Genomic DNA, 14,662 nt, shown 5'->3' on the forward strand with positions numbered 1-14,662 from the left:
TTTATGTTTATAAACAAAATAATGACTAACATAGAATAGTTTCAAATAGTAAAAAAAAACTCGATAAAAATGAAGATTTTATTTGCATAATAATTATGTCCGAATATTGAGCCGATAGAATTTAGCAATTCGGGACAATTGGACAAATTTTGGACAAATTCGGATTTTGGACAAATTGGTACATTTGTGCTCTTTAAAATGTTGGTTGTTTTTGAATTAATTTTGAAACTTTCTACATCTTTCTTTTCTTAATAATAAATTTTGACATTTCAGCTTTCCATTGATTGTATATTTGTATCATTAAATTTCAAGTTATAAAATTCACTTTATAAAATTCGCAAAAATTAGCGTTGCGCCGTTAAAAGTCCGACTGAGATCGAGACATTCACCTTACTATAATTTAACCGTGATAGGAATAACAATTAAATTACCTAAGAAGGTAAATATCTCCGTATAAAACAATAAAAAGAAATGAAAAAAAGAGGAAGAAAGTTGAAAGTTGCGAAGCATAAGGAAAACAAAAGTAACGACGGGATTTTTGTTGCGAACGGGTTCAAGGTACTAAGAACGCAATGAGCTTCTCCGTGACATAAATCCGCAAGTTCGCACCGTCCTGCGCCATTGCACTGTGTGATAATAGCATTGTTACCTGTCAGTCGCATGCGGACAGTCCTTATTACGTGACACACGGCGCCGCCAACTTTAGCAACTCCACCTTCGCTATATTTTCTCAGTCGTCGTCCGAACACGTCGCGACACGAAGCTCCGTTTTGCGATTTCGTTTTGTTGTAATTATACGCAGGTGATAACGCACCAGTCCCTATCATCAAGCGGTCGCTATAGAACGTTCGGTGATAGTGAGTGCGTTCGAAGCGACGTACAATTAGTTTCTTTCGGGAAGTCATTCACTATTTGCCTCGAGAAAATAAAACTAAATTTCGCGCTGATATTTATACTGTGTATTCCAGCTATTGAGTAGTCGATATCTGTAAGAAATTAATTTTTTGATAAAAAAACGTTGCTTGCATAAATTATCGCATATTTTGTATGCTACATTTTTTAACAAAGCGATCGACGTGAACGAAGCATTTAGTCAATACATGGAAAATGTGGTTGAATCACGTGGGGGTCACGTTCTTTTTGTGAAAAATCTTGATTTCTACAAGTGTTTTCAAATTAATAGTGCTGTAAAGTAGTGCTGTACATTATAGGTAGTGTAAACATGGTTTACTAAATTGATAAAGGTGTATACGTTCGAATATACTAATCTTCAGGAATGTATATTTTGTATCTTTGAATGTATATTTTGCGCAGAAGCTTTTCACAGTAAAGCTTTGAAATGATTTTATCTCTCTCGATCACAGAAGAACGTTTCCCATAACAAAAACTTTCACTTCTGCCACTCAGGCTGAAATCAATGGCTGTGATTTTTAATTCTAGAGTAAGAAACGAGAAGGTTCTTGCAGACCTCACGTTACTGCGCCGTACACGACAAAAAGCTAGTTACCGATGCGAGGAGCAGCGTTTCAAAGACAAATGAAAACAGTTTGTTAATAGCCTGAGAATTCATGTAATGCTTCGCCGAAAAGAGATATTTACGCAAACGGTCGTTCGTCTCTCCTCGCCGTGGTAGTTGTTCACTCGGCATTGCCTCGACGTTGGTCTCATCATGTGGAATCGCAAAGTGTTCATTCGAATAATCGAAGTGGTACGTGTGAGCGCAAATTCTCTCTCTCTCATATTCGTTCTCGTTAAAAAGTATACTCTCTGTTACGCTAAGATTAGCAAAACTATCAATATGTATGACATTATATAACTGTAACGCACGCCGAGACTTTTGATCTATAGTTGGTGTCGTTCAAGAAAAGTTCAAGAAAAGTTAAGATCAGGATAATTTCACAGTGAGTTTTGACGTTAAACATCCGATAAAACTGATCGAGACTTAAGAATCATGATCTATCTATCTTATAGTTCCATCTTTAACACTAGAAGGACCGGATTTGACGACTCCCTTAGAGGGACCGTAAGAGCCAATTTGGCTCCGAGCATATCTTTTTGTAAATAATAACAAATAGAAAAAAGACGAAACGTATAAGTAATTATAAAATTTAACGTTTTAACAATAAAACCACTAATTTATTGAACAAAAAAACTGTTAGTTATATTGAACTTTTTTTCGTCTTTGGTGAAAAACAAAACGTGAAGTAAATACAATACCGATATGTACTGCAGAAAATGCATTTATATGTCATTTTCTTTGTACATTTACCGCACACGAGTGACATTTTTCAACTTTGTGGTTTTTCTTGCAATTTTTTTTTATTTGATAAAATAGTCGTTTGCCTGAAGCATCGTCAGATTCAGTTTCTTCTCCGGTTGAATAAAAATTTTGAAACTTTCGTCTTTGGGCAACATATGGGGCATTCAATTCTCCCGCGAGATTTTATAAAAAGATTCTTCTTGATATTTTTTCTTACGCATAACTTTCTTGTATATAATCCATGCATGCATTTATAGCAGCAAAATCCAAAATATTATAAAAAGTATGGCCAACGGCGAGATGCTATATATACATATCTATGTGTACATATGTATGTATATAATTGTTTTTCAAGCAAACAAATGGATAGATACACATAAAAATATTTATTTATCTATTTAAAGTCATAGTCATAAAATTTGTAAATAAATGCAATATCAGATATAAGGGAGCCAAATTGGCTCCAACGCAACGGTCCTTCTAGGTAGACAATTAAATAAAAATTCAATCATTTTATATAATTGAAAAATGTTTTTACCAAAATTAAGAACATGAAAAAATGATAAGAAGTCACAAAAGGATATCATGTGGAGGCAAAGTTGAAAAAATTATAACAGTTTGAATTTCGTAAAGAGTCAAATTGGCTGCCTCGGTCTTTTTAGTGTTAAATATCATCCGCGCTTATAAATTCGTGAAAACCCAACAATCTGTAATAATAATAACAGTGGCAAAATATAATCGGTTCACGATATATTGCAACGTGTTTAATGATGACATGAAGAGCCATTAACACAAAAATAAAAACGTATAAAATGTTTCCCTCTGTATTTACGACATCTCAAACATTGTGATCAAACATTCCAGTAAAATATAATTTTATTAATTAATCTTATTAATATTTCGATATCGTTTATGAAGTTATTGCTGAAGTTAACGGCTAAATAGACAAAATTGGGCAAAATACATTGCAGCTCTTATGCGTCGCTTGCGTCGTGGCGCTCAGGGTGACGGATGATGAGAGTCGAAGGGTGTTCCATTACCTGAGGAATCGTAGCAGGGAGTGGTCATTGTTGAACAACGTGACATGGGGCAGCATAGGTACTTGTGATTCACGGACTCTTCGAGTCCTCGATATACCAAGAAGTACGATTCATACTATTCATTTCCGCGTATTTAGGCGCTGCTCTCGCAACGGCTACCTGCGGCGGATACATCATAATAACGACGGGACTGTTGATCGCCGCTGCGACCGGAGAACTCCGAGGCCGAAAGACGGTAATTGCTTTCTTTTTCTCATGCAAAGAGAAATAAGTCGCGACTCTGTCTATGCGTTTCGTAATATTGCCAGCCGCTGCGGTAGCCCGATAACGACACGACAGTAAAATCGTCATTATTCTGGCCGACTCAAAGACTCGCTTTTAAGCTGAAGATTAATCTTGACTAAAAATTAATTTGCGCGCATTAAGAAAGCGTATTTCGCAGATGAGTTTCAACTAGGATTGAATCAAATTGGAATGAAGTTGCTTCGTCTTCGATCATGCGGATACTACATGTCGATATGTACCTGCAAAGTCTTGTAAAATCAAAAGAATTTGAATCAAGCGTGTCCGTTTACATCAGGATTTCCCAACCTTTTTTGTATTTCGCACCCCTAAAAATTTATTAACGAACCTTCGTATCTTCTACAAAAGAAGCAATTATTCATATGTTTTGTGATAAAAATTAGTTGTTAGAGTTTTAAGGTAAGAAGTTAATTTATAATAATTTATTATTACATAGTATTCTTTTATAGAAATTAACTATCATTTTAATATTATAAAATTATTATTCATGGTATCAAGCTTTACATGGTGATACGTAATGAATATATACGTACAGATACGTAAAAAATATATAATTTTAATAACATTTTTTTAATTTGATGATAAAAATGCCGGATTATTCCAGAATTCATTTTAATCATTATTAATTACAATCACTTTTCCTCGCACTCCCAAGAATGTTTTTTCGCACCTCCAGGGAGTGCGAGCATCCCCGATTGGGAACTCCTGCTTCGCATATTATTATTCTTTCAATATCAGATTCATCCGTTCGTACAACCGTTGTCTCTCCTACGCACACCTTTTTTTTACAAGGATAAAATTCTCACGCGTTTAAACATTTCGTGTAGCGTTCGAGATCAATCTTGAAGAGAAAGCGAAAAGACTTTGTTTTCTTCCTCATCGTGATTTTTATGAGAGGTAACATACACATGAGTTATACGGGATCACCTCGACTTTCCCCTCGTAAAACATCTGCCGGAGTTTCCACGCAAGAGCGACACGACGGCAAGAGTTGGACTTGTTTCGTTTCATCGAGTTACTTCCCAGGCATGTTTAATTTATTCCGAGGCTGGTCGCGAATGAAAATATACCGTGCAACTCTCGACTATCCGCGATAGCGGCAGCGTGAGAAAATCGGGAGCGCGACGTGCGAAGATGTCATTGAGGGGCCAAGGATAAGAATATTCTTGATGCCGAGCGTCTCGTGCACCGTCGTGCGTATAATCGCATCCTTGGTCAATTGAGACACGTAACGTAAGCTATTTAATGACTCATAAATGGGGCTAGGCTGATGTCGAATGAACTGCAGGAATGCATGAGTTTCCTATATTTCCACGTCAGTTCCTGATAAAGTATTTACTCACGAAGATAAATCACGTGTAGATGACATGCAGTATCTTTTTAAATTTCCAAGACGAATAGAAAACGAATAGAAGAATTAGATTTCTCGTACACAGGATATTTTTTTAATGTATCGTACATTTTTTTAATTTCAAACATTAATATTCTAAACGAGTGACTAAATCTCGCAGAAAGCGCAAGAATTTAGTTTTCTTGTTAATGTAGGTAGTGTAGGCTGAACAAAAAACTATTCATGTCAAGGAACATGTAGAAAAGAAAACTTCGAAAAAGTCGTTATGAAAAATTGTTAATTCCTTCAGGAAAAATCTTAGCCATGAGCCTGAATAACTTCTTAGCCGCTTTTGCGTACTATAGTCGCGCTTGTCGCTACAAGAACTCGTTTCATCTGAAGATCGTTGTGTAATAGTCTACGCATAATTGAGCGGCTATGCGCAGCATAGGTAGATCATATCCAAGCTCGCGCAAAAATGTAATGGATGCGGTTAAAATTCACAGGAATTCTTTCTGCTTGGGCTGGGAGTGATTCTTTTTGGGATAGTCGGCGCCTTGTCATTGGCGTCTATCGACAGCGTTCCCGAGGATCTGGTCGACAATGCTGCGGTTTTGGGAGCTCTGTGCTTGGTCACAGCATTGGTTTTCATCGGAGATTTGCTGATGAGTCCGCCCCGTAAAAAGGATAAGCAGGATGAAGCACGAATCATCGAAAAAGATTTAGGTAAAATAAATCGTTTCCAGAAATTTTAGGAAAATATTTTGTTCGTTATGCACGTTACATTCAAATATATAATACAAAAATAAAGGTATGTTATTAACCAAGTGTAAAGATATTAGGGGTGTGCAAAAGTTCCCATCGTTTTTAAGGCAATGCTTTTTATTAATATTATTATTAATGACATAGTATCCTTAATCAAAATTTTCCGGCGTTATCTATTTTTTATCACCTCTCAGGTAAAAAATGGATACCACGAAATAAAAGAAGTCTTTGCTTTTAGAATGAATGAAGTTATCGATGAATTGTTGCACTTTCTCAACATTGCGAAAACATGTACTGAAAAGACTGTGCTGTATACAATGAAATAAGTGAAAATCCGATGAGGCAATATCTGGAGAATATGCCGGTATGGTAGGACTTTCCATTGTAATTCCATTAAAGTTTCCCGCGTCGTCGACGCAACATGGGGCCTGCCATTATCGTGCAGAAGAATCACTTTGCTTTGCTTTGTCGCAAAATATGGCCGTTTTTCGATCAATTGCTCATTCAACTGCCTCGATTGTCGACTGCATAATTCCACGGTGATAGTCTGAGATGGTTTTAACAGCTCATAATACAGCGCTCCTTGCATGCCCTACCAGATACATACTCGTAGAAGGACCTTATGACCATGGATATTTCGTTTTGGCTGTGATGTAGAGAGTTTTCCGGAATTTACCTACGATCTTTTGCGATTGGGATTATGGGTCATAATATATTCATTTTTCGTCTCCGGCCACAATTCGATACGAAAAAGACTTGTGTTTGTGTCTATTGAGCAGCAAAAGGCAAATGATGACTCGGCTGACAATAGCGTTCTCGGATAATTCATGGAGGGAATCCATTTTCCTACCTTCAGAATTTTCTCCACCTCACGCAAGCGTCGAATTACAGTGCTCTGATTAACATGTAATCTCTTCGCAAGTTCTACACTTGATTGAGTCGAATCTTCTTGCAATAACGCTTCCAAGTCATCCGAACTTATCTCTTGCGGTCGCCCGGCACGCTCCTTGTCTTTCAAGTTAAAATCGCCACTTTTAAAGCGCCGAAACCACTCACGACATGAACTTTCAGCTATTGTTCCCTCATCATCAGTTTCACAAATGATTCTGATTGCTTCGACAGCTATTTCTGCGCTGATGAAATAAAAAAAAGCATACAATGACGAATACGCGTCTTATCGCCTTCCGTCTTCATACGAATTAAAAATGTTGGTGTTGCTAAATAAAATATGACTTATTATGCATCAATTTTTATGCAGGTTGACCAATATCGACATAATCTAACAAAAATGCATCGCAACTTTCATGTAAATAATTCACAATGCCATCTATATGTGAACGATGGAAATTTTTGCGTATCCTTAATAATAAAGACAACGGCAAAAATATAAAGATATATGATATTTAAACACTGTAAAGAAATTTGACTGTAAAATTTGATATACAAAGTAGCTATTTATAATCTTGTATAATCTGCACGTTTTGCAAGTATAAAGAAAGAATCACTACTTTTTGACAAGATCATAATAGAACTAAGAAGAAGGATTTTATTCCAGCACAACGCGCGTGCAAACGCACTTATTACCATAATAAATATAATAAATCAATAAATAACTTATTAATAATTCTTTATATTTATTTATTTCTCTAAAAGGACACGTTTCTAAATGTTATAGGAAAGCGAGTAGTGCCAATGGTGACTGCTGAAAAAGACACGAAGTCGAAATCAAAACAGATTACCGTTAAACTTCCGGAGGACGAAGATGGCCGTCCGAATGACGCGTTCGAAAAGACAGACGAATCCCAACAAGGTTTGCCCGCGATGCGCTTATCTGACTCTCGGGATGATCGGGAATATCGAGAATCTCGTAGCTCTCAGGATCCAAAAGAATATGCGCAGAATTTCCAAAATGGCCGTGCCATGCGCGACGCACAGAGATACCGCGAGGTCGACTCACAGCGATCGAGTGCGTACGATCCTGATCGCAAGATTGAGGAGTCCAGGATTATGTACAAAAGTCATGACATCTACCAGCGACCGATCGACGAAATCGACACGCCGCGGTTTCCGACAGAATATACGAAGAGAAACTCGACTTTCGCGAAGATCGTCAATCCAAGCGTGAAGATTATGAGAGTCGAGCGAGATGTCGAAGAAGCACTAGACAGTTACAGGTGATTTGTTGAGTCCAGATTGAATCGGATGTCATCGCGTCCTCGGCTCGGGAATTCTCTTCAAGCGTCAGCATCGCCTACGTCAGTCGTTTTAGATTATGATATTAGAAGCGAGGAAATCTTGTATCCAAATGATTGCCGAATCCGCTTCAATGATCACCAGGGAAAGATTTAATTTAGATATTACGAATAATGAAATTAACAGGAGTATATTTCGCAAGTTATAAATCAGTCACAAAATTTGAATTATGTCTTGGAAATCAAGAAGCAGTTTGAAATTTCGTCTTCGATTTTTCTCCCTCTCTTTCTCTGTATCTCTTTAATTAAAAAAAAAAAGAAAAAGAATTATATTTTTCAAGGTGAATGATCGTATATTCACCTCGAGTGATTAGAAACTAAAGAAATTACCTTCTTTGAAATTAAATATAAAAATGTAAAAATCGCTGTTATAAATTCCTTTGCTTCTAATATTATGACTAAAATACTTGACGCATGTAATGCCGATACCTAAATATAATGTCGTTTAAACGCGAGCAGATATTCGGACAACAGCCAGTACGACAACGTACCTGTCAGGATACGCAGTCCTTCGTCTGGGATCTTGAAGGGTCATCGCGACATATCCTTCAATATGCCTGCTCCACCAGGTTACGAGTCCAGAGGACGAGAAAGATCCAAGGACGAGATTGAGATGCTGGAGGAATGTTTCGGAGTGTTGAGGACTACCGGGACGCAAACCGCAAAGATTCCGTCTTCGCCGAACGATCCGGGATATGTGCGACATACCGCAAGTAATTGGCCGCAGGATGCTAAATCGCAAGCCAGTCCTGATCATGACAGAATTTAACTTTTCCATGACCAACGAGAGAACTTTCGGTTGCATTTATTCGTGATCATAAACTTACTGTAAATCATAATTGTCAGTTTAGTGGAAGTTTGTCACTTTTCATGCGGGATAATTGGCCGAAATTCTACGAAGTTACTTCGTTACTTTTATAGACAGCACTTACTTCGCTATCTGCATATAAAGCTCGTCGAACTGATTTTACAAATAATTTAACTATAACGTAATCAAAGTGACGTGAGAATTGTCGCCTGACAAAACTATTACATATAATAAAAACTTGATGATTAAAAAAATAGGTTAATATCCAGAAATACGCAGATCTCATCAAGGAAAAGAATAAAATTCATGATATTTCAGAAGAAAAAACGAATATCTATATCGGAGGAATAAAACTAGAATCTATACTGCCTATCGAACACAAATGCAAAGTGCCACAACATTTATACTTAAATAATACTTGTAACAGTAAAATACATTAGAAGGATAACTACCACAGGACTGCAATAGTTTCGACATTTGATTCAAAGCATCTTTCAGTCACCCTCGTTCACGCATCATTAATTTATCGCTCGTGAAAGTATTATTTTGCAGACTTGTGGTAGTCCGGGAGATAACGAGGAAAAATCAGAATACAACAAAAACATCTTTTTACAAGTACAAATTTCAATATAAAGTTAAGATCTTCGTTCACATCGTACTTCTATATGCATACGTACAATTATTATTAATAATTCTCTGTTGATAATATATAATCGCTACGTGGTTAGTCTTCTGCTTGACACTCATCAGACATGTATTAATATCAGCGTTACACCGCCACGATGGATGTAATCTCCGTTTGCCTGTTCCGACGCTTGTACGTGTGTGTGTGTGTGTTTTTTTTATGAAACCTCTAATATAAATAAATGCTATACAAGTCCATTGTTTTACGTCATGATCAATACGGACGGCTTAGATACTTGAGCATTCGTTCTTCCACAATCCTTCCTTCCAACGAGTCTTACAAATATCCCTGACAACGGATTAGTAGTACCGACGGCGGTATCCTTTGGATTTCGGGTCAGCATGCTGCAGGAGGCCTTATCTATGGGGTATACTGTGGAGTATACTATGGGGTGTGTACTACGAAGTACCTTATGTAGTATAAACACACATTAAAGCCGATACTTCTACACATGTTAAGATCGTCACGTAATGTAAGCTATCGGGCAGATTCCACGCAGGGTCTTCAGGGCTTCCTCAACATTAACATTTGGCCGTTGGACTTAATCTACTTGTTACGACCCTGCGAATTAGTTAATCCGAAGCAGATGTCGGTCGTGAAGGAAGGACGTCGCGTAACGAAGAAGCTTATCTCATGCCGAGACCGATACCGGCACCTTGAGTATTGGACGTTCTTTGTTCCATAGTTATGTACTGTCTGATTAGACGGGATATTTCATGGGCCTGCTCCGTCTGCAATCTGGTGATACGCTGTTGCATCAGATTGCCGCACTTCATGTCGAGATAAAGCGTGCCCTCCTCCGACTTGACTTTTCTGGTAGAAATTACCTCGGAATAGGGGTAATGATACAGTGTCTCCTGGAATTGAAATATTTACATCAATGACGGTAATATCTAGGTAGCCGAATACGTCGAAGAGCCCGATGGAGTTTTAGCCGGTAAGAGTCCGACATAACCCTCGCCTAACCCAAGGGGCGAGGGTATCCATGAGGATTTCCCCATCGTGAACAAAAAAGAAAAAAGGTAGCCGAATACTTAGGCACTCGTTAAAAGCAAAGAATGTCGTCGCAGGGAAAAGATGAAGTATCTCGGACTACTTACATGCGTTATTAGATCTATGAAGTGTACTCCATGTCGATTGAGAGCCAGAATATGATCAGCACCCTTCTCCTTGCCTTCGGGTACTCTCTTTACCGCGAAGAAACTCGAGCCGAAAAGTGGCCACTTGGATAATATTTCTAAACAACAAGAAAAAATAAATGTTAATCAGCCTGTTTGTTATGTAAGAGTTTTTCCTCATGTTGATAAAGTTACAGGAATATACAAGTTATGGTAAAGTTATGCAATAAATTATCGTCAAATTAAAAGCCGATTTAACGGGACGAAACTTTCTCAGTGGAAGGTAATCTCGAAACATGATGGATTGAAGATAATGTTCGACTCACCGAGCACTTGCGCCTTGCAAACAGCCGCCGAGGAATGCTGAACGTTACTCCAAGCTTGTTGAACCATATTGGACCATTGCTGTGGCCTCGGTTCTCTCAAGCTGAGCGCTGGTTTTGGCAGTAAGTATTTAATCTCCTTTGTCGCAGGCTCATGTGTCATGTCAGCTGCTCTATGCAGTAACGCCGCGATTTGCGCCATGTCATACTACAAGACACGCTCGGCATTAATTGATCGATCATTTATCATTTGTCACTTCAGCGAAACTCTCTTGGGCAGATGTTAGTACTCACGATTACTTCTTGAGGTAAGTGTTCTCCTGGTAGGACAAGTAGAAGTCCTTCTAGGTAATCAGGAGCAATTTGATTGAATACAACTTCTATGTACAACGCTGCGTCCAGTCGCAAGGGATAATACCAAACAGACCTAAAAGGTTTTTTTGGGGGAACGTCATTTTCGTCGAAATTTATAATTTTGTATCTCGAAATTATACCATTGGGTTACGTTAAATTCATCCCTACAGTAGTGATTTTGTTAAAGATAAATTTTCATATATACATAAGAAAAAGAAGTCTTAATAATGAAATTTTATACTTGGAATATATATTATAATTCATATAAATTATATTATATATTATAATTCATACCCCAATGAAAAATTTCTATTGAGATCTAAAATGAAATTTCCGAAAAATTTCCTATACGACATCTCAATTGAGATATTATATAAAAAAGTAATACGATATCTTAATTGAAATATCGTATGAAAAATGGAAAGCTTTCCTTTTTTTTAAATTTTTAGATTATATTATAAATATTATATTATGGTAACTTGATATTTATAACAAAATTTAAAAATTTGGAAAAAAAAAGTTTCTCTATTTTTCATGCAATCTCAATTAAAATATAATATAAAATAATTAAAATCACGCGTAGGAAATTTTTCGGAAATCTCATTTTAGATTTCAGTAGAAATTTTTCAGTGGAATATAAAAAAACTCGTTTAAAACTCGATGAAGAGTATATGTAATAGTTTGAAGCTCACAGCGAGAGATGAGGAATACGGTAAATCTCATCGTACCTGCAAAATATTAAATAGAACACTTGGTGATTTTTGTGAAGTTCCGTGGTCACATCCAAGACATACTCGTCTCTGGCTAACGGCATGGTAAACGCGTCACCATCAACGATGCAGTATAATGAGAACTCATCCATCTCGTGGGGATTTCTCACAGAGATGACGTTGCACATCTCCTCAATAACGTCCTGCACGACGGTCGTGCATTTCGTGTTAATGACTCTCTCGGTACCGCCAGGTAGCCGATAAATCTGCCTCTTCGCGTTTCTGCCCGCGCTGATCGCCATGATCTCCTCGACGCTGGGCACGTTTTTACGTCCGCCGTATTTCACAGTCTTCCGGAGATTTTGCAGACAGACCGTCGCGGTGCCGTGATAGGCGCGGCGCTTGTCGTACGCCGCCGTCTCCAGGTATTTCGTCAGGTAAGGCCTCAGACCCTCGCTGCACGTGAAATAGGCCGCGACAATGCTGAAGATTCGCCAGCCCCGCTGGCAGCTCTCTGGATTCGGACTTTTGTTATTGGTAGTCTGCTTCATCAACTGGCAGTAAACCTCGTCGCGCAGCTGCTCGTACTTGTGACAGTGCTGCGAATATTCGAGGATACGGTTTCGTCAGCTATATCGGGACGCTCACCTCCGTTAAAAGCGCGCGAAGTGGAGAAATAACGAGCGACTATGATATAATAGCAATAGCAACGGAATCGCGCAATCCACAAAAAAGACGGAACGTTGAACACGTTCGGGGAAAGAAGGAAACGACAAAGTCAGAAATACGTATTTGTCGTTTCTCTTACAATATGGCCTTACCATCAGGATAGTGTAGACACATTTCACTTCACTGGTTTCGGGCGGCAATGGCTGGTCTCCCATGTATCTCATCAGACACAAAAAACATTCCACGGCTAAGGCGCTCAGGTCCGCGTCTAGCCTGAGTAGACTCTGCTCGATGGGGATAGTGGAGTACTTGACAAGGTCCACCTGCTCCTTCCAGGTCCATTCGGTGCCATCTTGCTGGCCTTTGCCTTTCTTGTTCTTCTTCTTGTTCTTCAGCGACTCGATCACTTTAAGAGAGCCGCTGATTGACCCGTCCGCGGTCTTCAACATCTCGAATCTGTCAGATGCGTAAAAACGCCCGTTAATCTTTCCGTTTATCTGCATCGCGTCGCGAGTGACAAGTCGAAGACTGTCGTTCTCCACGTGAATACGAAGCAAGGACTGATGCAGGAAAAGGACACCACGATACGCACACAGGTCTAATCGGTAACTCGCAAGGCTGCGCTATGCTTTTCCAACGACTCGCTTGCATAACGCAGCTCCAATAGTTGCTTCGCATTAATTTCCATGTAATCGACAAGTTTGTGCTCCTGGTACCAACCGGAATTTAGAAAGGAGCGGTTTCATTTGATTAGACACCTTAAGGACCTTTGACTTTTCCAAATTATATATATATATATATAATATATAATACATACAGGGTGTCCCATTTTAAATGAGTCAAGCAAAAATCTCGAAAAATATGAAAGATACTAAGAAACATTTCAGACAAAAGTTGTATGGTTTCAAAGGGGACATAAACCAACTATATCAGTTTGTTTACAAATGACGCCACTTTCGAGAAATTCACTGATCATTACTTTTCTTAAATGGAAACTCCAATTTTTTATCACATCATCTTTTTCTAGCAATTAATATGAACTTTTGTGTGAAACATTTTTTATTTGCCTAATATTTTTTAAGATATTTAAGAAAAACTTGATAACTTTTTCAATATTTAACTTACGATATCTTGCTAACTATTTGTCGAAAGAAAAAGTGATACTAGACTTTTTTGCTCTATTTAATTTCAAGAATACATTGTTATAATAGCGCCCTGACTTTTATTTATTCTATTAACTTACTGACTTTTGAAAATTTCAAAATCATCAAATTAAAAAGTCAGGGCGCTATTGTAACAATATATTCTTGAGACCAAATAGAGTAAAAAAGTCTCGTACTATTTTTTCTTCCGATAAATAGCGAGATATTAGAAAAGTTATCAAGTTTCCTTAAATATTTCAAATAATCAAGTTTTCCTTAAATATTTCAAAAAATATTAGACAAATAAAAAAATGTTTCAGACAAAAGTTGTTCAAATTAATTGGTAGAAAAAAATGATATATTAAAAAAGTGGAGTTTCCATTTAAGAAAAGTAACGATCAGTGAATCAATGAACATTTTGAAAATAGCGCCATCTGTAAACAAAATGATATAGTTGTTTTCCCCCTTGAATTGTCTCCCATACAACTTTTATCTGAAACAGTTTTTTCTAAAATGCTTAGTTTCCGAGATATTTCGTCGTCCCGGTACTTTTTATACATTCTATATATATATATATATAATATATATACAGGGTGATTCAAAACAACCTTCCATTATTAAAAGTATAAAATCCTGATAAAATTCTAAAACAACTTTTCCTCTTGCAAAATTTTGGCAAAAGCTTAGATTTTAAATTATTAACAAAAATAGTAGACCTATTGCGGGTCGGGTACGGGAGGTAGACAGGTGCGGCGCAACTCACCGTCAAACGTGAGCGCTAACGCGGAGTACCCGCAGCAATCAGCTGATCACACTACACATGTTATACACTAGCTACGTTCCAATATTCATTGCCAGCATAAAAATCTGTATTTTCTGTGACGTTAGGTGATTGTTATAACT

At 37.6% G+C, this 14,662-nt stretch overlaps 2 protein-coding genes across 9 annotated transcripts in view; one reads left to right on the forward strand and one right to left on the reverse strand.

Moving 5' to 3' along the window:
• Positions 1 to 673: 673 nt before the first annotated feature.
• On the forward strand, positions 674 to 9,660 carry LOC105182162 (uncharacterized). Of its 5 annotated transcripts, none has more exons than XM_011139381.3 (7): positions 674 to 988; positions 1,441 to 1,708; positions 3,232 to 3,358; positions 3,438 to 3,535; positions 5,440 to 5,659; positions 7,374 to 7,872; positions 8,410 to 9,660. In XM_011139381.3, exons 2-7 carry the CDS (start codon positions 1,670 to 1,672, stop codon positions 8,717 to 8,719), a joined length of 1,293 nt encoding a protein of 430 aa, XP_011137683.1. In that variant the 5' UTR covers positions 674 to 988; positions 1,441 to 1,669; the 3' UTR covers positions 8,720 to 9,660. The 5 variants fall into 5 exon arrangements, with proteins under 5 accessions (XP_011137683.1, XP_011137682.1, XP_011137684.1 ...); XM_011139380.3 differs by having other exon boundaries at positions 674 to 802; XM_011139382.3 differs by having other exon boundaries at positions 674 to 788.
• A 198-nt stretch (positions 9,661 to 9,858) lies between these two features.
• Positions 9,859 to 14,662, reverse strand: part of Myo10A (unconventional myosin 10A) — a 41,577-nt gene continuing 36,773 nt past the window's right edge. For 3 of the 4 annotated variants that reach the window (XM_011139386.3, XM_011139385.3, XM_025302667.1), the window contains 6 exons: positions 12,770 to 13,073; positions 11,967 to 12,547; positions 11,179 to 11,311; positions 10,888 to 11,092; positions 10,544 to 10,680; positions 9,859 to 10,300 (listed from right to left, as the gene is read on the reverse strand). In XM_011139386.3, coding sequence (XP_011137688.1) covers positions 10,070 to 10,300; positions 10,544 to 10,680; positions 10,888 to 11,092; positions 11,179 to 11,311; positions 11,967 to 12,547; positions 12,770 to 13,073 — 1,591 coding nt within the window. In that variant the 3' untranslated portion in view covers positions 9,859 to 10,069. The remainder of the gene's footprint in view (positions 10,301 to 10,543; positions 10,681 to 10,887; positions 11,093 to 11,178; positions 11,312 to 11,966; positions 12,548 to 12,769; positions 13,074 to 14,662) is intronic. The other variant, XM_025302668.1, reaches the window with a different exon arrangement.

This window comes from Harpegnathos saltator, unplaced genomic scaffold, assembly GCF_003227715.2.
Source record: "Harpegnathos saltator strain DR-91 unplaced genomic scaffold, Hsal_v8.6 scaffold51, whole genome shotgun sequence".
Taxonomy (NCBI): domain Eukaryota; kingdom Metazoa; phylum Arthropoda; class Insecta; order Hymenoptera; family Formicidae; genus Harpegnathos; species Harpegnathos saltator.